This window comes from Hypomesus transpacificus, chromosome 14, assembly GCF_021917145.1.
Source record: "Hypomesus transpacificus isolate Combined female chromosome 14, fHypTra1, whole genome shotgun sequence".
Lineage (NCBI taxonomy): Eukaryota > Metazoa > Chordata > Actinopteri > Osmeriformes > Osmeridae > Hypomesus > Hypomesus transpacificus.
Window position 1 is genome coordinate 16,414,635 of NC_061073.1, and position 24,307 is coordinate 16,438,941.

General features: G+C 47.6%; 2 protein-coding genes across 2 annotated transcripts; one reads left to right on the forward strand and one right to left on the reverse strand.

Moving 5' to 3' along the window:
- The first annotated feature begins 166 nt into the window (after nt 1-166).
- eif3ja (eukaryotic translation initiation factor 3, subunit Ja) lies at nt 167-3,775 on the forward strand. The gene is made up of 8 exons (XM_047034986.1): nt 167-286; nt 412-500; nt 1,024-1,069; nt 1,173-1,270; nt 1,356-1,470; nt 1,588-1,749; nt 2,274-2,347; nt 2,441-3,775. Exons 1-8 carry the CDS (start codon nt 265-267, stop codon nt 2,573-2,575), a joined length of 741 nt encoding a protein of 246 aa, XP_046890942.1. The 5' UTR covers nt 167-264; the 3' UTR covers nt 2,576-3,775.
- Nucleotides 3,776-4,175: 400 nt separating this feature from the next.
- On the reverse strand, nt 4,176-19,065 carry nup160 (nucleoporin 160). The gene is made up of 35 exons (XM_047034977.1): nt 18,958-19,065; nt 18,168-18,276; nt 17,526-17,736; nt 16,190-16,424; nt 15,862-15,937; nt 15,407-15,521; nt 15,049-15,285; nt 14,729-14,826; nt 14,525-14,609; nt 14,177-14,245; nt 13,914-13,997; nt 13,479-13,649; nt 13,278-13,377; nt 12,905-13,070; nt 12,098-12,231; nt 11,813-11,973; nt 11,586-11,722; nt 10,348-10,418; nt 10,050-10,212; nt 9,656-9,725; nt 9,403-9,501; nt 9,200-9,319; nt 8,999-9,094; nt 8,500-8,594; nt 8,271-8,367; nt 7,777-7,882; nt 7,496-7,656; nt 7,191-7,251; nt 6,765-6,875; nt 6,469-6,592; nt 6,152-6,253; nt 5,898-6,039; nt 5,502-5,627; nt 5,185-5,280; nt 4,176-4,942 (listed from the first exon to the last, which is right to left on the reverse strand). Exons 1-35 carry the CDS (start codon nt 19,046-19,048, stop codon nt 4,859-4,861), a joined length of 4,203 nt encoding a protein of 1,400 aa, XP_046890933.1. The 5' UTR covers nt 19,049-19,065; the 3' UTR covers nt 4,176-4,858.
- Between the last annotated feature and the right edge of the window lie 5,242 nt (nt 19,066-24,307).

The following is a 24,307-nucleotide window of genomic DNA, read 5'->3' on the forward strand; positions in this document are numbered from 1 at the left end:
GAGAATAAGTATCATGGTTTTTTTTTTGTACTAGAAATTATTTGATTATAATGGACATTTGGAACCATTTGTTGGCATAATTGTGCCTTTTAATGATAGTTTTGTAACTGCTTAAAATACTACGTACCTCCTAGTTTTAGTTTGGAAACTAGGAATGCCCCAAGTAAAAGGTTGGTACAGTCCTCGCATCACCATTACTCTGCGGAACCAAAGTGGTGAACTACTCGGACATGAGGAATTTAGTACGTAAACGCACAGTCAAAAATGGCGGAGGATGATTCTTGGGGTAAGTTTCTATCTGTCAGTATTTTGTCGCCTGTTAATTATAACAGTTTATGTGGGATAAACACATCTGGTCACTACTAAAAGGGCAATATTGCAGTCTGGCATTGACATCTTTCTGTTAATTAGATGCTGACACTTTCGAAGCGGATGAAACGACAAAGAAGGCTGCTGTATTGGACAAATGGGAAGGCGAGGACGAGGAGGAAGATGTCAAGGTACTAGTAGACAACCTGCTAGCATTCGAGCTTGTAAAATATAACCTCATTGGCCAACACCTGTATGTAGCTTTAACCAGTTTTCTGTTGCTCTAGCTACAGCTAGATAGCGAATCCGTTATGTTTTGCAGGAACAATTCTAGCATTGCACGTACTGACTGTAGAGTACCACTACATTTACTTACAGTTTAGTAAACTAGAGCTAGTTTGCTTAGAAACTCAATTTAGTTTAACGTGAAGTGTACAGATAGCTGCTCGTCACTTGTCATGTTACAACAGACTAGCTAGCATTAACTCAGTTTTTCCCAACGTAAATGCGAGGCTTGAACCAATTTTATGTATTAGCCGCACGGCTATCTGGCTGTGTTTTCCTTCTCTGAAGCCGGGATTAGCTAGCAGTTGTGGAGTTCAGTTGTTGTTGTGTATTTGAAAATTGAATTTAGCTTCCCCGATACTACAGTACGTTGAGGTCCAATATTCACAGCCCAGCAGGTTCGTTAAGTTTTCTTCTTACCCGTTGCAGGACAACTGGGATGACGAAGAGGAGGAATTAAAGCAACAGAAAACAGGTAGGCTACTTGCCAGAGTTCAAACTATAGGTTCCCTCAAGTATTAGGAAAACATACAAATATGAACTCTGATCAATTTAACAAGCATGTAAATCTGTTCAAGTTTCAGAAGCAAAAAATTCAGAAAAAAAGAAATTAAGTGATAAAATCAAAGAAAAAGAAATGATACAAAGAAAAAAGCAAGAGGAACTGAAGAAACGGGTAAGTTGATTTATAGCTTCTAGATGTATAATATGGCTTAATTTTTCTGTGAAAATTATTTACATATTATTTATTGGATTTTTAGTTACAGGAATCCCATGAAATAACTGAACTCACACCAGAAGAGGAACTGGCTGAGAAACTCAAAGTCCAGAAACTCCAAGAGGAGGCAGACCTTGAACTTGCAAAAGATGCTTTTGGTGAGTAAAATAAATAGGCTTGTGAGACAAAGTGAATAGACTCAGACTATCTAGTAGTCGCAAGTTCTAGCTTGATTGTGAATGGGAGGTCAATAATGTGAACATTTGTCTCCTAAGGTGTATCAAACAGCGTAACAGGAATTGATGCCATAAGTCCCTCGTCTAAAGATGACTTTACAGAATTTGAGAAGTTACTGAAAGACAAAATATCACCTTATGAAAAATCCATACATTACTCTAACTTCCTGGATTCGTTGTTTCGAGACCTCTGTCTTTCATGTGAGTAATGCCTGAAATACAGGAAATGTTACTGGGAAAAGACCTCTGTCTTTCATGTGAGTAATGCCTGAAATACAGGAAATGTTACTGGGAAAAGACCTCTGTCTTTCATGTGAGTAATGCCTGAAATACAGGAAATGTTACTGGGAAAAGACCTCTGTCTTTCATGTGAGTAATGCCTGAAATACAGGAAATGTTACTGGGAAAAGGTGTCATGACTCCTAACTATCCCTCGTGTTATCTTCGGGTCATTCTGACCCATCAGCCATTGTGACCCACCTTCGTATTGCGACAACTTTACCACTTACAAAAACAAAGTGAAGCATTTTCTTTTAACTGTCAGGCTGTCTCAGCGCGAAGGTTGAAAGAAAATGCTTTTTATTTGTTTTTGTATTGGGTAACATTGTCACAACTCAACAATGGTTCGTTGTGAACCTTTGGGTCATGTGACCCGAAGGTAGCAAAAAGGGTATTGTTAGATGGTTAGAATTTGTGTAGTTTAATTGATCCGGTTCACTTTGCAGTGGAAGTGGAAGACTTGAAGAAAATAAGTGGCTCACTCACGGCTCTGCTCAGTGAGAAACAGAAACAGGAAAAGGTTGGTTCTTTTCAAGAATATATTCCTTTCAGTTTAAAAAACAAACAAACGTCTAATAATAAATTGGGTGAATGACAATCTGTTGTTTTACAGCAACTAAAGAAAGGGAAGAATAGGAAGAAAGGAGTGGTACCTGCAGGGGGGTTCAAGGCGAAGATGAAAGACGACCTTGCAGATTATGGGGAGTTTGATGGAGGATATGCACAGGACTATGAAGACTTTATGTAACACCATTTGTCCATTCCTCACAGCTTTGTTAAAATAATCCAATCAACTGATCCGAACCATCCTTGAAAACCCTTAAGTTGCATCCTATCCCCATTCAATAGTTTTAATACCAAACAATTAGATTCATGATGTCTTTGAATAGACAAACTAGTTACTGGAAGACCATTCCCTGTTTATATTGTATTATAATTATAATATTTTGTATTTTCTTTTTTATTACTTTGTCTGTCAGCAACATCCTCACTGTTTGCACAACTCCATTGTTAGTGTCCATCACAATGAGTTATGCAAATCAGTTTCTCAATATGCATCAGTAACTTGTAGATAGACATTCCAAAACATGAAACTGCATTTGTTTAATTAATGTAAACCAGCACATTTTGTCACTATCCATTGGGGTTTCAAGACATGATATATGTACAGATTAATAGAAAAGGTTCTAAATGATATAACTGCATTGGAATTATGGATTTAATTTATGTTTACATTTAGGGTGTAATGATTCATTTGATTACACCATGTTTAAGAGATGGGAAAAGGACTGATAATACAAAAGTTTATAAATGTTTTAACTTTGTTGTACTTGAAAAGAAAACCATGCCAGGGCTCAACAAACTGAGTTTTGTACTTTAAGGTATGTTACTCAAAATGAAAATTTCAACAATTTATGGTGAAATTGATGTGTTCAGATGAAAATTAATCTCTAATGCTGAAGAGATTTAGAATTTCAATTGGGCTGATGCATAGATCTGCATTTGCTGGTTGACAGTCTTGAATATGGAGCTGCACTGATGAGGAATGACCATATTTTAAATGTTAAGATATCAAGCTGGCAGCTCTAGTGGCCCCTGAACCACCAGTTATAGACGAGTAACATGTAGCCGTATTGTGTCACTGTCGGACAAAGTTTGTAATTGCTGTAAGACCCAACCCTTATTACATGTTATCATCAGAGTTTGAAGGATAAGTTGTAATTGGTCTATTTGGCATAAATTTGCATGGCTTGTATCAAGTAAGGCAAGAACCAGCTCTGGATAGAATGGACCAAATTTATTATTGAGGATGTGCTGTGATTACAAAACCTTTTGTGTGTTCTGGGTTGGCAATTCATTAATTGAAGACTGCAGTGTTATTTTATTTGTTATAATTTGTTATGTGTTATTTTTATGTTCCTAATTTAATAAATGCATTGTTAAATTAGGGAAGATTTGGTTATTTAAAGTCAAATGTTTTTAATATCTGAAAATAGCCATATGGGTCTGGTACCATAAAAAACGCAAAGACAAATACAATGCATGCATTTGATGAATTATGTATTTTCTAAAGATTTTGTGGTATTTTACTGTAGCAATATTTAAGTCTGAGGTAAAACATTCTGTGATGTAAATATTTTCTTGTGGTCAAGCTTCTACTTAAGATATTTTAAATAGTTGAACATTGATTCTCTGACAACATACCTAATGCCTGCACTACACAATAAAGATTAGTTTGACAATTTCTACCTCTTATATTTAGGCCTATTCCATTACACAACAGCTTCTCAGACTTATATACAGTTTTGAAGGTACTTGTCACATTCTAATCTTTCCTTTTGTTCTTGTAAAAACAGCATTTAATGTTGCTAGGCAATTTCTATTTCCTAAACCAATTAGATTTGAGATGCCATTATGACATCATACAGGCAAATCACTAGTGTTGTGCTGTGTCTAAGTCCTGCCTTCAAGGGACAATTACAAAATAAAGTTAAAACTAAGGCTCATTTTGTTCGCCAAACGAAATCTTTGACGCATCACACGTTATAGAAGAAAATCTGACAATTTCCACTGCAAGGAAAAGTTTTAATCGCATTTTACAACAAACCTGATTTGTAAATGTTCAAAGTACAAAATAACAAGTCCAATATCATCACAATTCATCTATAAAATAAAAAAGCACATTCAGCTTCAACACGTGACAAACAACTGCATTCAATCATGCACACTGTATTTACAGTATATTTAAGAACTCGATGTGAGCGACATGTAAGACAAACCCCCTCTTCACCCCCCGTCCCCCAAACAGTCAGACGTGACACACAATGCCACCAATAACAGTCCTTTTAATTTACCAATACAAAAATAATCTTCCATTTAAATCCAAGCTGTTTCTGAAACCGACAGAGAAAGGAGGGGACATTGAGACGTGGTGAAGGAGCACCATGTTGAAGAGGCCTGTGGAAGTCTGAGCCAGGCCTGTGGAAGTCTGAGCCAGGCAGTGCTTCCAGGGGCTGACAGACAGCTGCAGTTACTGGGCCTGTAAGCGCCTTCTGCTCGTCTGATCCACCAGCTTGTGGTAGTCATCCAGCTTGTCCCGCAGCCTGTTGTAGATCTAGAAGGGAGCAGAAGGCCGTGAACACAGGGCTAGGCTGGTTAGATGCTGTGTGTGGTGGATGGAGGTGAGCTAGGCTGGTTAGATGCAGTGTGTGTGGTGGATGGAGGTGAGCTAGGCTGGTTAGATGCAGTGTGTGGTGGATGGAGGTGAGCTAGGCTGGTTAGATGCAGTGTGTGTGGTGGATGGTGGGTAACTAGGCTGGTTAGATGCAGTGTGTCTGGTGGATGGAGGTGACCTACGTTGGCATTAGTTTGGGTCTCATTGAGAGACTGGAGGAGCTGGTCGATGGAGGTGTAGGGGAGCCAGACGAGAGGCGCTGTGGCTGACAGAGGTCTCTGGCAAAACACAACACAGCCATTTGATTTACTTACCAGGCACACTGCAAAATAGCTCCATCTCAGCTACCAGCTCTATGTAAAATAGCCTGCTAAATGAATACATTCAAAGACTCCCTATTCTGTCAATTGTCTGTTTGAGAAGCACCATGTTAACGAAACTAAAATCTCTCGCGCGGTGCAGAGGGGGAATTCAAACCCGCCCAGACCCAATCCTGTACCTCTATTCCAAAGTACTGGTGTCCCTTCCCCAGGAGAGCGTCCACATACTCCAGCACCAGCTCTGCGGCCGCATCGAGAAGGTCAAAGTTCAGGTAGAGACGCAACAACGCTGCTGTGTCGACGCCCTGGGAGGGAAGCAGGAACAGGGAGACGCACGGCATCATTTTACACAGCCTTGCACTAGTACACCTTCTGTTCATCATACTAGTTTGAAGTTCTAGTGAGCTGTAATACAGAGCCATACTTTTAACTCTTGGCCACTTTTGACAAACATAGTAGTAGAAGTTCATGATAAAAATGGAGATGACATGTTGGTACTTTACCAAACGTACCAGTTATAGTTATTATTGGGTAATTGTGACTGCTTCAACAGTCAATTCTAACTCGACACTCACCTTATAAGCGTTGACCAGCCAATCAGGCAGAGGCACGCCATGTGACAGCAGCTTGTTAATGACGCAGTGGTGGTGCAAGGCATTCTGGGTAGGGTACCTCTCCAAGTATGAGGCCAGCAACCTCCATGCTTCGTCTGTGGCACTGAGGGCAGCAGGGACACAGAGCCTCGTAAGACACCAACTACAACCACAAATCAGCTCTTTCAATCCCGGGATTCATTTCCGACACCCAACTTGCAGAATACAGAACCAACCTTGACTCCTTGGTGGTGATGACGGTGGAGAGCTGGTTGGCTGCTAGCCAGTTCCAGGCCTCGTTCTGACTCTCGTCTCCTCCGTACTGCAGCTTGATGCACCTGTGGAAGTTTGGGAGGGATGTGAACCCGTGGTTCAACTGAAACTGAGGTTGCAGGTTCACATCCCCTCCTTGTACACTGCTTTCGATAAAAGCCTCATGTTAAATTAATCACAATCATGTGACCCTCCAACACCTCTGGTCAGCTGACTAATGAAGCACCCCACAGGGACCAGTAAACATCTCCCTGCCTGTCAGGTGAGTCACGTGACTTACTTGAAGGCCAGCCCCTCAAAGACAGAAGTGAGGGGGAGTTTGAAGGTCTGGCAGAGAGACAGAGCGCAGTCGAACAGTCCTGTTTGGACCAGCAGGGAAACCATCTCCACTGCAGAAGCACTGCCTGAAGGACCAACAGACAGACCACGTCGTTTTACACAAACTAGAACTAGAAGGGTTAGGAATGAGTCCTGATGACTGTATAGTAGCTGGTTAAAAGTGACTGTGTGAAGGTGTGTTCAGTCAGACGGTGGTGGTGGTGGTGATGATGATGCTCTGGCTCCTGGTGGTGGTACCTGCGATGGCTGTGGAGGGAGAGTCCTGCTCTGCCAGAGTGAGGCGACTGCGAGCCAGGATGTACTCTCTCTCCAGATCCTTCAGCTCCAGGATGTCGATCTGCCGACTCACTGTAAACACACAGTCACAGAATTGCACGTGTTTCCTCCCTCGCTATTCAGACTGAACAGCAACACATGTATGATACAGTGTTGTATTAGGGCCATTGAGAAACATTGACACATGATGTTATGTTAAAACGTGATGCTGCTAAACCATGTGGCCATCGAGAGAACTTTTGAAAAGTGATGGTATGTTAAAACAATGTTATTGGAGCACAGTTATGTTAATACAAACTGTCATCGCAGTGTTGCCATGGGGCTGTAAAAAGAAGGCCTACTCTGCGGTGTAACATGAATGAATGAAGGAATGAACATCAGACCAACCTGGGCCGGTAGCAAACTCCCCATCGTAGTTCCTCTTGGGGGAAGCTCCAGGACGCTCATACTGCAGGAAGAGAGAGCTCAGTCACAGTGGGGTTCCAGAAGAGGACAGGGGTACATGGGTGTGGGTGTTTGATTCAGGGTCAAAGTGGTGTGTTTGTTTGAGAGCAAAAATATCAGGCAACTGAGAGACAGCGTTCAGGTATGCGTGTTTGTGTTGCGAGTTAAGAGAAAGAGAAGTATTGTTGTATGAGAACATTTAAGCAGGTGGACGTCAGCTGTGTGTGTGTGTGTTCGCCCCTCCTCACCACGGCCCCGGAGGTGGGCTGGACGATCCAGGCGTATGCAGGCTTCATGAGCCGCAGACAGTTGAGGGCAGCCAGGTAGCAGTTGACCTGCTTCTGCAGGCCCTGTCTGGTCCTCACCTCCCTGCCCAGACGCATCCCGTACTCAAACATGACTGTGCCCGCTGCAGGGGACGGACACACACACACACACACACACACACACAGTTCAAATCCTCCTGTGCGTCGCTTTGGATGAAGCCTCAATTAATACAAGGTCATTATTATTGTGATGAAGCGCCTACCTTTCCTGAAGTTGTGTCTGTTGGTGTGGAAGGCGTAGAGAAGCTCGTAGTAGTTATGGGTCATGAGGTCCACAGCCCTGGCTCTGGACTCGATGATGCTGACCACCTGGAAACACAAGGCAGTCAAGCAACACGAGTTCACGGTGTACAGTAACATCATCTGAGCTAGCAGGCACGGTGTACAGTAACATCTCAGCTAGCAGGCATGGTGTACAGTAACAACATCTGAGCTAGCAGGCATGGTGTACAGTAACATAATCTCAGCTAGCAGGCATGGTGTACAGTAACATCATCTCAGCTAGCAGGCATGGTGTACAGTAACATCATCTGAGCTAGCAGGCATGGTGTACAGTAACATCATCTGAGCTAGCAGGCATGGTGTACAGTAACATCATCTCAGCTAGCAGGCATGGTGTACAGTAACATCTCAGCTAGCAGGCATGGTGTACAGTAATAACGGTGGTCCAGTCCAGGGAAGAGGAGCCAGGGCATACCTCGTCATGCAGGTTGATGTAGGAGAAGCGGACCAGGTCCTGGAGCTGAGAGCGCTCACACAGAACCACCACCAGCTGGCGCAGGCAGTCCAGCTGCCTGGAGAGGAGGAGGAACGCAAACATACTCTAAAAAGGCAGAGTAGGTACCAAACTAACAAGTGAAACTTGTTTCCTGCTTGAATGTTTATGTGTGTGTGGTGAGTGTGTGTATGAGAGTGTGTGTGTGTACCTGCTGGAGTCTGGGTTCTGGACCAGAGCCTCATAGGCCTCACTGTTGTGGCCCAGGTCCAGGTGGTGTTTGAAGATACGCGTCCAGAGAGCAGCCTGGACACAGGGAGAAGAGATCAGTACTGAGATCGTCATTAAAGACAGATATCACCCCCAGTTATCAGCATACACATTTTATTGTTTAAGTAATGTCACAGAGGGTTTCACAGATCAGCACCTGTAACCAAGCTCCACCCTCCTAGTGGTGAAGGAGTGGGGTTCGTACCAAGCTACACCATCCTAGTGGTGAAGGAGTGAAGCTACACCCTCCTAGTGGTGAAGGAGTGGGGTTCGTACCAAGCTACACCCTCCTAGTGGTGAAGGAGTGGGGTTCGTACCAAGCTACACCCTCCTAGTGGTGAAGGAGTGGGGTTCGTACCAAGCTACACCCTCCTAGTGGTGAAGGAGTGGGGTTCGTACCAAGCTACACCCTCCTAGTGGTGAAGGAGTGGGGTTTGTACCTGACTCCTTAGGTCAGTGGTGGAGACGGTGATGGCCAGGCTGGCTAGCTGGATCACCAGCTCTGGCAGTCCCACATCCTCCAGCAAGCGCAGCACCTACACACACAGTCACACACCAGGGATGAACACAAACTAACATACGCACAAGTACATACTGAGACCCCCCCCCCCCCCCACACACAGTGATATTTCCCTCCCCACCTTGTTGTAGTACTGCAGGAGGGGAGATGAGGCAGCCTCCTCCTCATCAGCTCCTGCCACCCGCAGGAGGAACTCCTCCTTCTCCACCTCGGGCGACGCCTTCTTGAAGCACTCCAAAGCCTGAGGACAAGAGACACGGACACACAGGGTCACATTACCCACCATGCAACACTGACAATTGATGTACCCCCCCACACACACACCTTCTGCCCCTCTCCGTTGGCCAGGTAACACTGGCCCAGCATAAAGCTGCAGGAGCCCATGTTGACCTGACACCAGGGCTGGATGAGTCTGATGTACTCCTGGGAGAGAGACAGAGGGATAGAGAGGGAGGGACAGAGAGGGAGGGAGACAGGGAGAGACAGAGAGACGCCGTCACATCAAAAACCTGTTGAAAAGTTGCACAGCTGGGATTACTCACATGTACCTGTGTGTACTGACAGTAGGAACCCTCACCTGTAGTTGTGTGTACTGACAGTTGGCCATTAGACATTCAGGGAACTGGAAGCCTGGGTTGCTTGGCCAGCTAGAGATGCATAAGTTAAGGTAAGTGTCCTTTTATACCACGTTTCAACCCTGTGTAGTTTAGTACAAGCTCAGATCTAAGTATGAGTGGACTTTAATTAGTAAATAGGCATCAACATGTAAAAGACAGGATTTAGAGCTAACCTAACCTAAAGTTTATAGAGGTCAAATCTGACATGGCTTCACCAATGACATTAGCTTCAGAGCTAGCCAAACACCGAACGTTGAATCAAGAGCTTCTTGACACATTTGCCGCTTAAAAGATAGCTTAGCATATGCTAAGCATATGCTAACCCAGCTCCTTGTGGGTGTCTATGGAGGATACAGCTGCTGCGCTAGCAGCTGGACCACGCTGGAGACCATGTGGGGCCAGTGGAGCATGGCTAGGCCTGCAGTGGGACCCTGCTGCTGGGAGTACAGCTGGGAGATGATGGACTTCCTCGCTACGCCCTGGTAGAACAACTCCAACACCGTCTGCGGACTCAACACTGGGGGGAGACAGGGAGAGATAATGATGGGGAGACAATCAGATCCTAACCAGTATCACCTACAGCTATGAACTCAGGGGAAACCAAACAGCATGTGTATGTTGCTGTCGAGCATAGTAACAAACAAACACACACCTGATCTGTTGGTGGCCAGGGAAAGGGAATCTGACATCTCAAGGACAGATAGGTGCTGCAGGTTAGCATCTCTGAAACACAAGAACCCCACCGATTACAACCACATCCACACATTTAGAAATGGAGTCATTATAAAAACACAGTAGGAAAAACAGTAATGGGAGGGGGGGGGGGGTCTATGTAGGGTCTGATCTATATCAGCCTCTCAGTCCTTTTCGTCAGGCCCTCTGCCCTGCATGTTCTTCCACCACACCTGATTCAGATGCAGTGTTTTCCACAGAATGGGATTTGTGGCGGTAGGCAGGGGCAGAGCCAGACGTTGTAAACAATTGGGGCTCTGCCACTGCCTATGGAAGCAAATCAGTGACAATGTTGGCGAGCCGCCACAAATAAATCAATGTGTGGGAAACACTGAGAGGAGCGTGATGTCATCAAGCCCAGCAGGAGCAGGACTGAGAAAGGCTGAGGAACTGAGGAGTCAGTTTGGGTGGGTCGTATCTATTCGACCTATGATGTATGTAACAGGGGGTCCTATAGGCTGTGTGTAACAGGGGGTCCTATAGGCTGTGTGTAACAGGGGGTCCTATAGGCTGTGTGTAACAGGGGGTCCTATAGGCTGTATGTAACAGGGGGTCCTATAGGCTGTGTGTAACAGGGGGTCCTATAGGCTGTGTGTAACAGGGGGTCCTATAGGCGGTGTGTAACAGGGGGTCCTATAGGCTGTGTGTAACAGGGGGTCCTATAGGCTGTGTGTAACAGGGGGTCCTATAGGCGGTGTGTAACAGGGGGTCCTATAGGCTGTGTGTAACAGGGGGTCCTATAGGCTGTGTGTAACAGGGGGTCCTATAGGCTGTGTGTAACAGGAGGTCCTATAGGCTGTGTGTAACAGGGGGTCCTATAGGCTGTGTGTAACAGGGGGTCCTATAGGCTGTGTGTAACAGGGGGTCCTATAGGCTGTGTGTAACAGGGGGTCCTATAGGCTGTGTGTAACAGGGGGTCCTATAGGCTGTGTGTAACATGAGGTCCTATAGGCTGTGTGTAAAAGGGGGTCCTATAGGCTGTGTGTAACAGGGGGTCCTATAGGCTGTGTGTAACAGGGGGTCCTATAGGCTGTGTGTAACAGGGGGGTCCTATAGGCTGTGTGTAACAGGGGGTCCTATAGGCTGTGTGTAACAGGGGGTCCTATAGGCTGTGTGTAACAGGGGGGCCTATAGGCTGTGTGTAACAGGGGGTCGTACATGATGTCCAGGGGCAGGGCACAGGCCAGGCTCTGGCAGGTGTGCTGGAGGAGCAGGTAGGAGGACAGAAGGTGGGAGGTCCTGGGGATCAGATCCTGCTGCAGCTGGAGCAGCTGGGCTCCTCCAGCCAGGAACACCTGACACACACACACACACAGAGAGAGACGTGTTTAAATGACTGACAAGATAGAAGGGTAAATGGCAGTTACAGCAGCGTGCGTGCTCACGTTGTCGTCCAGGCGCAGGTAGAGGTGCTGCAGCAGCAGCAGGTCCCGGCAGCACAGCGCTCTGGTCATGGCTGTGTGGCTCAGAGCCTGACACACCACCGACACCATCACACTGCTGCCGTACAGCTGGGACAGGCTGATGCGCACGTTCAGAGACTGGCCTGACCACACACACACACACAATACCAGACACACACATTTTAGATGCATGACACACACCATTTTCATCATTCTTCCCACACAGAAACATTTAGAACTCATGGTTGTCGTTGGTTGACCTCTGACCTGCGGTGAGGGGTGGGTCGGGGTTGGCCTCTGGGTCCGTCTCCAGGTCCAGCTCTCTGAGCAGGAGGCCCATGGCCGCCAGAGGGCTCCTGATGTCCTGCAGCTTCGACTGGATGTTCTCCACCACGTCCTCACTGCAGGACCACGACAAGCACGTCCAATAAGATTCTAACTCTCTTGATCTGCAGTCAAACTCTCTTGATCTGCAGTCAAACTCTCTTGATCTGCAGTTAAACTCTCTACCACGTACAATGTCGTTGTTGGATTGTCATCTAGTTAAACTGACGTATTGTAGTTGAGATTCTTGCACTGTGCCTGGTACAGTACAGACTGGTCCTGGTACAGCACAGACTGGTCCTGGTACAGTACAGACTGGTCCTCGACTGACCACCAAAAAGCCGTCAGAAATCGGCACTTCTGATCCTCGATCCGTTGTATCTGGACTTACTAAATGCACTAGTAAATTGCTTTGGATAAACGTGTCTGAATACAGGCACAAATGTAATGTACTGCAGTATCACAGGGCTGTGCTGAGGGGGTACTACAGTACCAGAGGGCTGTGCTGTGGGGGTACTGCAGTACCAGAGGGCTGTGCTGAGGGGGCACTGCAGTACCAGAGGGCTGTGCTGTGGGGGTACTGCAGTACCAGAGGGCTGTGCTGAGGGGGCACTGCAGTACCAGAGGGCTGTGCTGTGAGGGTACTGCAGTACCAGAGGGCTGTGCTGTGGGGGTACTGCAGTACCAGAGGGCTGTGCTGTGGGGGTACTGCAGTACCAGAGGGCTGTGCTGTGCTGTGGGGGTACTGACTTGTCGTGGTCCAGCAGGTGATCGAGCACCTGCTCTGCTGTGTTCTCCGGGGCTTCCAGTTGATCCAGGGCCCGCTCCATCTCGTAGGCCACGTCCCCTGGTACGGCCTCACTCACCAGCCTCAGACACTGCACCAGCTGGAGAACATCCCGCGCCAGCTCCGGGTCTGGGTCAGGTGGAGGGCGGACAGGAAGAGGGGGAAACTGGGATGAATGGAAGAGCCTCAAAGAGCCAAAATGGCTGTCATGGGGGTGACCATGAGCGATTCCAAATGTAGCCAATTAGAACCATAGACGTCAAAGGTCCACAGATCCAAACAAGCCCAGGAAGAGGAGAGCCCCTGGGAACCAGAATGGGGGGCGGGGGGCTTCACCTTCTGTGAGGGGGGTCTCCACCTCTGAGGAGAGGTACTCGTCGCAGTACAGGTACAGGTGGTCAACAGCGAAGCAGGGAAGCAGGAATGACACCAAGCCCTGGACACACACAACCCAGTCTAGCATCAGGTCAAGGTGTGTGTGTGTGTGTGTGTGTACCTTCTTGAGCAGGCAGACCATGCTGGTTTGTGTGTGTGTACCTTCTTGAGCAGGCAGACCATGCTGGTTTGTGTGTTGACCATCAGACCCAGAGGAGTAGACAGAGCCTCCTGGTACTGCAGACAGCAGGCGTAGAACTTAGACCAGAACTCCACCTGCAGCAGCCTGTACTCCTCCTGGGAGAATTCAAACTCTGTCACACTGCTCTGCAGCTGAGCGGGAGGGAGGGGGGGAGGGAGAGAAGGGGCAGGGAAGAAGGGAGAGTTTTTAAAAAAACAATTATTTTGGCGAGATCAGGAAAAATAAGGAAAACTAGGAGGGACAGAGGGGTGAAGAAGGGATAGATGAGAAAGAGAGGGGGAGAGACAGAGAGGGAGAGAGAGACAGAGAGGGAGAGAGAGACAGAGAGGGAGAGAGAGACAGAGAGAGGGGGAGACACAGAGAGGGGGAGAGACAGAGAGAGACCTGGCTGTTACCTCGTCCTCCACGGCGATGGTGACCTCCTTCTTCAGGGCATCCCAGGACAGATCCACGGTTCTCTCGGAGGCTCGTTTGTAGATCTGACAGAAGACAAGAACCCTCTTTAGGACCTATACATCTAGACCTGTGCATGAGAGGCCTAACACCACGTTAGCAGAACAGCGTCGCAGACTGCTCTGTCGTTCATTCAGCCCACCGTCGATCCTCGATGCTATACAGCGATATGACGCCATCTTGACCCCAATTACAAATGTCTCACCTGGAGGGCTTTGACGATAGCTGAGGCGGTGAATCTCAGGGGAGAGAAGAGGACATCCAGGTAGGTCTCCTGCAGACACCATAACCACATTATCAATCACATGTCCTACTTTACATTCTAGTCATTTAGCAGTACCTTTAACACTACGCAACATGCTTGTTGCATATTGAAAGAACAGCGAAGAAAGCAAGCGATCAGTTGTGCCTGGTTCTAAAAGTATTTTGGTGGTGAGAGAAAAAAAAGTCTTCACGTGTCTTCCACATCTCAGTCAATGTGGGAATGGGATTGGAGGCGTTTCAGGGTGATTGATGAAGTGTTAAAGTGTTGTTGCTAGGTAAATATTCTTACTCTGGGATCCTGGTCCACTCCTATGCTGACCTCGTCTTCAGGCAGAGGCTGAACAAACACTTGGTTCCACTGACTCCTTTCTGAGCTACAACACACACACACACACACACACACACAGGAGTGGACACACACACAGGTCAGCCACCGAACACCAGCCCCTCCTCTCTCTTGGCCCAGAGGCTTGGTGGTGCTGGTCCTACTTACTGCTCGTAGCTGATGAGTTTCACCACCGTCTGGTTGGACTCGTCCAGCCACAGAGCCCAGATGTCTGAGGGGGTGAGCATGAAGTCCACCAGGGTCTCCTGAGGAGAGGGGACAACATTGAGATCTCACACACACACACACCATTCAAACTCCCTCTCCCCCACACACGACCCCCCACCCTTCCCTGACCTACGTCCCCCCCCCACACACACACACACACGACCCCCCACCCTTCCCTGACCTACGTCCCCCCCCCCCACACACACACACGACCCCCCACCCTTCCCTGACCTGCGTCACCCCCCCCCACACACACACACCTGTGTGTCGAACAGCGTGGAGATGTGGTCGAGGCCGTAGCGGTTGTTGTACCCGGCAGCCAGCTGCAGCACGGTGAACTGGCTGTGGCTGGGTGCTGCCAGGTACACGGCGAGGCAGAGCCCCGTGGCCGGAGAGAAGGACAGACGCAGACGGTGACTCTGGCCCGCCAGACGGTGCACATCAGCACCAGCAGGGACGTACTCCAGCATGTCTGCCTCCATCACACACGTCTGGTCCTGGGGGGGGGGGGGGGGGGGTCACAGGGTTGGAGAGTTGATGTGAGATAGGTTATAAATATGACTCTGAGTGTGGTTGTAACCCCAGTGCATCCTGTCCTAAGCGCTGCAGCAGACTCACCCTGTAGGACCACATGCGCAGCTTGTTGTCGTGACAGAGCGCGAAGATGAAGGTGTCGTCCTCAAGCTCCCTGGCAGCCAGAGACAGGGCCAGGTCCCCTGGGCTCTGGTCCCCTCTAGAGAACACACACACACATCATGAATACACACCATAAACACACACATCATGAATACACACCATAAACACACACACGGTGAAACAAATGGTGGTCACACAGCACCAGTACACCACCAAACCCCCTCGCTGGCTAATGTAGCTGCTGAAAGACATTCAAGTGGTCTGAAATGTGACAGGAAGTGCTTCAGGAACAGAGGAAGGGCTGGGATGGGTATAGGTCAACAGTCCAGCATTTGACTGCAGGAGGTCATAAGGTTGAACCCCGCTGCATCGCTTTGTATAAAAGCTAAATCAATACATGATTGTGCCGTTATTCTTGTTCATGTTTGACCTCTGACCTGATGGCGGAGGGCATCCAGCCAGCTAGCCTCTGCATGACTGAGCTTCTCTTCAGCTCCAGGACCGACACAGCATCTGAGGAGCACATGGGCAAACACCGTGACAACGGTTACTACACAACCACGAGCAACGACATTCAGTTAGTACAGTTGCTGGCACAACCCTGACATAAGTAACAACATACAGTTTACTACGCTAGGAAACTGTCAACAAAGACTGTACCCTCACCATTCGTTGCAATATACATATCAATAAACCTGCAACTTGTCCTCTTAATGTACTCCATATGACAACGCTGGCTTCTGGTCAGGGGCGGTGGCCACCTACCCTGAGAGTCGGCCGATGGCAGCGTAACAATCATGATGCCCCCGGTGGGCATGGCCAGGGCGTAGTGGGCCTCCCCCTGTTGGCCGAGCCAGGCGGCGGAGGTGCTGGGGGTGGCCGCGTGCCCCGCCCCGCCCCCCGCCACGCCACTGGGGATAACGGCGCTGTGGGCGGGATCCTGCAGGCTCAGCTTGCCCATGTCTGTGAATATGGACTGCATCTGCTCCGACACCAGCTCCTGGGGAGGTGATACGACCTTGTTACGCTTACATGTGGTACATGAGCTTACACTCCGGTACATGACAGGTACATGAGCCTAGCGTTAGCATACACTGCTGTACATGACAGGTACATGAGCCTAGCATTAGCATACACTGCTGTACATGACAGGTACATGAGCCTAGCGTTAGCATACACTGCTGTACATGACAGGTACATGAGCCTAGCGTTAGCATACACTGCTGTACATGACAGGTACATGAGCCTAGCGTTAGCATACACTGCTGTACATGACAGGTACATGAGCCTAGCGTTAGCATACACTGCTGTACATGACAGGTACATGAGCCTAGCGTTAGCATACACTGCTGTACATGACAGGTACATGAGCCTAGCGTTAGCATACACTGCTGTACATGACAGGTACATGAGCCTAGCGTTAGCATACACTCCGGCACATGACAGGTACATGAGCCTAGCGTTAGCATATACTGCTGTACATGACAGGTACATGAGCCTAGCGTTAGCATACACTGCTGTACATGACAGGTACATGAGCCTAGCGTTAGCATACACTGCTGTACATGACAGGTACATGAGCCTAGCGTTAGCATACACTGCTGTACATGACAGGTACATGAGCCTAGCGTTAGCATACACTGCTGTACATGACAGGTACATGAGCCTAGCGTTAGCATACACTGCTGTACATGACAGGTACATGAGCCTAGCGTTAGCATACACTGCTGTACATGACAGGTACATGAGCCTAGCGTTAGCATACACTGCTGTACATGACAGGTACATGAGCCTAGCGTTAGCATACACTGCTGTACATGACAGGTACATGAGCCTAGCGTTAGCATACACTGCTGTACATGACAGGTACATGAGCCTAGCGTTAGCATACACTGCTGTACATGACAGGTACATGAGCCTAGCGTTAGCATACACTGCTGTACATGACAGGTACATGAGCCTGGCGTTAGCATACACTGCTGTACATGACAGGTACATGAGCCTGGCGTTAGCATACACTGCTGTACATGACAGGTACATGAGCCTAGCGTTAGCATACACTGTGGTACATGACAGGTACATGAGCCTAGCGTTAGCTTACACTGCGGTACATGCGAGTGGGGTGCAGCAGCACCAGGCGGTGCACAGTCTGGTTGGTGACGATGAGGATGATGACATTGTTGACGGTCTCCTGGATGTGCACTCCTCCAGGCAGTAGGGGGCAGTGTGGGAACTTGAGGCGCACAGAGTTGTTCAGGAGGTTGGTGTCCAGGGACTGCTCCACCAGCTGCACGGAGTCTCCCGAGGTGGACCTGGAGGCGAGAGGGAGGCCGAGGTAGAGGGTGGGCCAGAGGGGGAGAGCAAAGACAAGGGTGGAGGAAGGAAAGGTGAGAGGGGGAGGGCGAGGGTGGAGGAATGACGGGAGGTGGAAGACAGAAAGTCACAATATAGTTTTTGTTGTCACTGTACAAAATATTATTGTAGTTATTGTTGATGTTATTGTTGCAGAGCTATTATTACTGCATTGAACTTGGTAAACAGATCACTCTTTGACTATGAGCATCGATATACCGTTAAAAATATACCGTTCTGATCGTTTCTGTTGTACTTTATATCTACACTGTTTCGATGTCACTTTTTGTTACATTTTAAAAATGTCATGTAAATTCTGAGTACGGCCCTATATCCCGTCGTCTACCTGAACTTCCACAAAAGCTGTACGAATGCAAACAACGTCCCTCACCAGTGAATAAATCTGTTGCTTGTGACAGACAGGAGTTTCCCGCTGTCCTCGTAGTGAAATCCGCCAGCGGTGTCTGGGTATTTAACCCCACCTGGTAAAGCATTCAGACCTGGAGGAACGAAAAAAGTTAACCCATGATAAACATGAAGACAAAACGTTTTATGCTATCGACAGCAAGCATACTGAATTTAAGTACGAGGTTTGCGTCTGAGATCAGATGGGTGTCGTTCAAGTGTGGGGGAAACACTAGTTGACAACTAGTTAGCCAACTTGTTCACTGCCCAGCTACTGCTAGTTGTCTAATGTTCTGTTCTAGCGCTAGCTAATATCTCTGCTTAAGTGATTAAGTAGCACTTAACGTACATACTTAAGAAACTTAAACAACTAGACAAGTGTCTGTACAAACAATGAAGAAGATGTCTGACATGAAATACTGACTAGCCGCTTACTAGTGGGACTTCAGCGCGCAGTTCAGATTGGAAGCCTGGACAATGTGCGCTTATTTGAAGAAATGCCAGATAATGACAGTCCATAAATATCAGACAGGGTGTGAAATGTATTGGAATTATGGGGCGTAAGAAACTAAACATTACGCTACGCTAGCAAACTAGCTGAAAGTCATTAGCTAGCTAGTTGTGTGCACAACACACTGACCAACGAGGCCCATCTGATTCTGTAGAGCTTGCTAGCATGCTGCTATGCTATATAGACTACCAACATTGAGAGTCAAGACCTCATTCCATACACAGCGTAATTGACAAAACCGAGTGATATATGATTACAACTTTACCGAGATTTATTGTTATTTCTCTGAATCTTGGAAGAGTTTCCCTCTCAAATCCACATATTTCAATGAAACTCCTTTCCATGACCGCCGCCATCTTCACTGCATTGACCTGTGATTGACAGGAGAAGCGACCGCGTTCTGGTCTTTCAAAAATTTAAAGCGGTACTACCTAGCACGACATAGGCCAGTCAACCACCGCTTTTGCTTTTTCGGTTATCACATTTCCTTGAAACTATTAGCCCTTATTTTCAAATACCACCAACATGTTTTAAACAATATTCTAATTTTAATTATGGAAAGCAACTCGTCTACCAATAATATGAATAAGGGTCCATTGGTAATCATTAACTGTCACACACTACACATGTGGTCTTTTGGAGATAATGCAAGTGTGTGTGCAGGTGAAATTAAGTGATAATTGAACAAAAAGGTGAGCGGTGTGCCTTTCTCATATAACCGAGCTTCAGTGTCGGGCTCAACTGAGCACTTTTTGATCATAAAATTATGAAACGAAACCCAGCGATGTTTATGAACTGTTAACATGTTTTATTTCCACCTCCTGCCTCACACATGGGAGTGGGGAATAGAAGAAGTCAGGGAGGTAATCGTGTGTGCCATCCCCATCTCTCTCTTTCCTACAAGTCCCAAAGGACATGGAGCCTTTTATCACACGACGGTCTATGAAGGGATGAGCATCACGAGAGAACTGTCCGCCCCGGTCTCTTGTGCTGGTTGAGTGAGGCCCTCTAGTGGCGTATTTCCACACTGCAAAGACACACGTGAAACAGGCTCCATCTGCTGGCCACTACAGGTATCGCAGCTTCTTTGTTTCAGCTCCACCCATCTTCACAGTCACACATGAACACGAGGGAGAGAAATGCTCACCAATCCAGGGAGAGAAAGATGGAGGGAAGAAGGCTAGAAAGGCAGACAGGGTAAGAAGGGATGTGTAAAAGAGAAGAGGGCAGACAGAGGCTCAAAACCACTTTACCTGAATGACCTATTTCTCCTGCGCTGAAATGAAAGAGGGATGAGGAGAGGAGGAGTTGATGAATAATAGATGGTGAGAAGAGGAGAGATGGATGGGGTTACTGTCATACTTACAGCAGACTAACTGTCTTCTCTCTCTTCCCCCTTTATCATCACATCCCCGACCCCCTTTCTCTTATTTTACCTCTGGAAAAAAAGCCGTCTGTTATAAATAACTTAAAAGTGACTTTTTTGGGCTCAATGCTGACGCGGTGGGAGGGGGGTTATCGTCAGAAAGGCGTCAGCGGTCCCGTGTGTGAGTGTGCGCACATGACGATGCGTGTGTGTCAGAGCGTGTGAGTGTGCGTGTGTGCGTTCCTGAGGTGTGTGTCAGAGCGTTTGTGCCTTGCAACATCACTAGTTAGTTTTGTTTATTTCCTTACCTTGTTTATCTACTCACTAACTAACCCTAGTTAACTGGTTCCAGAGCAGCGAGAGGAGAGGAGTGGAGGGGAGAGGTGAGGTGAGGGGGGAGGACATGAGAAGAAAACTAAGGAGAGGAGAGGAAAGGAGGAGAGAAAATTAGATTTGAGATGACAGAAGAGGCAAGGGAGCGGACAGGAGAAGGGAGGAGAAGAGAGAGGATCATGAGGGTTGAGTCATTATACAGAAGTGTCATTTTAACTCACCTGTTTAACACTTTTGAGGTTATTTTCCTTAATTTAGCAGACACTTCCCATTCAAAGTACCAGTTTGTGAAGGAGGTGAACCTACAGGGCCAAGTCCTAAGGAGTGCAGCCAGCAGGGTGCAGGAGGTGAACCTACAGGGCCCAGTCCTAAGGAGTGCAGCCAGCAGGGTGCAGGGGGTGAACCTACAGGGCCCAGTCCTGAGGAGTGCAGCCAGCAGGGTGCAGGAGGTGAACCTACAGGGCCAAGTCCTGAGGACTGGAGCCAGCAGGGTGCCTGAGGAATGGAGCCAGCAGGGTGAGAGGCCCCTGGTAACATGGACGCACTGCACTGCACTGCACTGCAGGAGGGAACTTTCAATCCTTGGGCTCAGGCAGGATGTGAACGGACAATGTTGTGTGTATGAGGCGTACCATTGTTAGTTAAACTCACCTTATCGACAGTGTGAAGTGTGATGCACTAACACACACAAACACACACACAGCCATCCACACACGCACATACACACATGCATCCTTTCTCCCTCTCTCTCTCTCTCTCTCTCTCTCTCTCTCTCTCTCTCTCTCTCTCTCTCTCTCTCTCTCTCTCTCTCTCTCTCTCTCTCTCCCCCTCTCTCTCCCTCTCTCTCTCTCTCTCTCTCTCTCTCTCTCTCTCTCTCTCTCTCTCTCTCTCTCTCTCTCTCTCTCTCCCTCCCTCCCTCATTTTCATTGAGAAGGTGTTTGTCAGGAGACAGGCCCAGTCTAGCTCCGCCCTTCCAATGATGAGTAGAATTCTAAGTTGGCATTGCCATGGCGACCCCTCCCATCTTATCCCCTCATCTCCTATCTCATCCTCCTCCCTTCTTGTCCCTTACTCTCTCCTCCTGACAGGCACAAACACACAGACAGACAGACAGACAGACAGGGTAGAAAGACCAGATAGAAGATTCAATAACCACAAACCAGGAGCTTTCTTTTAAACACTTTCATTATTTTCTCCACATAACTCAAAACAAACAGACCCCAAAAAGTAAAGAAATAAAAGAGAGAACAAATAAGAAAAGAAACAACTGAGCATGCGTGGACATGCGGTCTCATCAGCCTGCATGGGTATCACTCCCCCTGACCCTGACCCCTGACCCCTGACCCACCACCCTATAGCTTCCAACCGTCTCACAGAAGCAGCCACCAATCAGGCCTGCTCTGGGAGCGAACGCTGCTGTTCATCCAGTGAAGTCAGTCCTGTGGAGTCTGCTGGTCCGTGTGCAGAGGAGAGGCGGATGAGAGGAGGCAGAGAGGAAGCATGTGAAAGAGGGAGACTGGGGAGGAGTGTGGTGTTAGGGGTGGGGGTGTGCGTTGGGGGTGAAAGGAGGTAGGGTGGTAGCTACACGCATGGTACAAGCCCACAACAGACATGCTAACAGAAAACTTTGTGTTCCTGGCCTGGCCTCAACAGGGTGGATTGAAGTATCCCCCCCCCCCCCCCCCCCCCCCCCCCCCCCCCCCCCCCCCCCCCCCCACCAGAAAAGCTGTTCTATAGAAAGCTGAAACATACCAAGCATGCACTTCTGGGTTTGTCTAGTTTTGCTCTATAAAACAAGGCAGTTGGCATGTTATCTTGCAGTAGCTATAAAAATGTGTTTTTTTATTGTTCTTTGTCTCGGTAAATCACTGTTTTGAAAGCAGCAATTGTTAGTAACAGTCTCTGAAACTTGCACTAAGGTGAGCTGTCGTCTGTAGTATCATCTATACAGCAATGTGTGCTCATGTCTGGGACTGCAGAGAGACAGACAGACAGACAGACAGACAGACAGACAGAGAGGAAGGGCATGGATAGACAGAAAAAGGAGGGAGATAGAGAGAGATAGACAACAGACACAGAGAGAGAAACAGAGCAAGAGAGAGGGAGAGAGACAGAGAGCTAGAGAGAGACAGAGAGTGAGCTAGACAGAGAGAGAGAGAGACAGAGAGCTAGAGAGAGACAGAGAGTGAGCTAGACAGAGAGAGAGAGAGACAGAGAGCTAGAGAGAGACAGAGAGTGAGCTAGACAGAGAGAGAGAGAGACAGAGAGCTAGACAGAGAGAGAGAGAGAGATAGATATTGGGAGAGAGATAAAGAGAGATAGCTAGACAGAGGGGGGGGGGAGAGAGAGACAGAGAGCTAGACAGAGGGAGAGAGACAGAGAGCTAGATAGAGGAAGATAGAGAGAGCTTGGCTCAGCAGGGGGTAGATGGATGTGAACGGACAGGATGTCATGTTAGGCTCTTCTTTTACAAGACATGATACCGGCCAATAAGGCGACGAGGAAGTCAGCTGGTCGGAATGTCCATGTCTCCATGGTGCTGTGCCATGGTGACAGCTGAATGTGCTGACAGGTCAACGCGGTTACCACGGTTACCGGGCATGAGTGCGACGCAGCCTGATGTTGTCACCATGGTGACCAGAGTGCTGATCTCCATGTGTTTGGTCTAGTAGCCCTAAACATGTTTTATTTACATTATTAATAATTATATCTACTTTAAATTATCTGTGTATCATACTCTTTTATATACATACTCTAAATTATATTTCTATAATTTAATTTTTGTACGACATTTTGCCATGACATTCTGTGGTCTGTTTAGAAAGAGATGAAGACAAGCTGGAAGTCACATGACAGGAGTCACATGACAGGAGTCACGTGACTGGGCCATGAGGCATGGAACACAGAGACATGTCCATGCTGGGGTTTCATGAGGTCAGTCTAGTGTGTGTGAAAGAGATATCATGCAAACATACTGTTTGTGTGTGTATGAAGAAATGTGTGTGTGTGAGTGTGAGTGCATGTGTGTGTCTATGTGTGTGAGTATGTGTGCGGCATGGAGAGTTGGTGTATATGTGTATGTGTGAGAACGTGTGTGTGACTTCTACTATGGTATGGCATGTGATCACCTTCCCTCACACCAGGCCTCTACGCCACATGCCATACCATAATAGAAGTGATGTCACTGAGAGGGGGGGTGTCCAGGAAGCAGAAGAGTGTGGGGAGGTGGGGGGACGGGGACTGTTTCACTTCTCTGGTTCCATTCATAGTCACATGACCTGACGTACTAGCATCCCTGTCCCCAGAGGCTTTCTACAGGCTACTTCACCTTTGACCTTTGACCTGCGCTCCTCTCTGTGACCCTGTCCTGGTCGCCCTGCTCTGCTCTGACTGCTGAGTATGCGTCAACTCCAGGATATAGACGAGACCTACACTTCTGATTGGCTGGCTGTGATGGCAGCCATCTTTCTTACACCTGTCCTCTCAGATCAGTGCAGGTGTCTGGGCGGTCGGGGTTTCTGTCAAACAGTCATGTGATAACAGTCACATGATCCCCAGATCATGTGATCACAGTCACCTGACTTTACTCGATACCCAAACGTCAGCAATATCATCACACAGAGAAAAGGCGAGTAAGGGATTTAAAAAGAACAGAATTAGCTATTAAAAGAAGTAAAACTATTGAAACAATTAAATTATCATACACGGGGAAAAAATGTTTTGAATTTCAAGTTAAATTATAAGTCACACAAGTCTCCTTTTTAAATAAACTATTATTTTAAAATGGAAAACAGGTGAACTGAGAGAGTTCAGACTGCAGACAACTGATTGTTGCAGGTTGTACTGATGAACAGTACTCACATCATCCAAGTCATCATCCAGCCTCTTTTTACACAGACATGGTTAACAGCCGTAT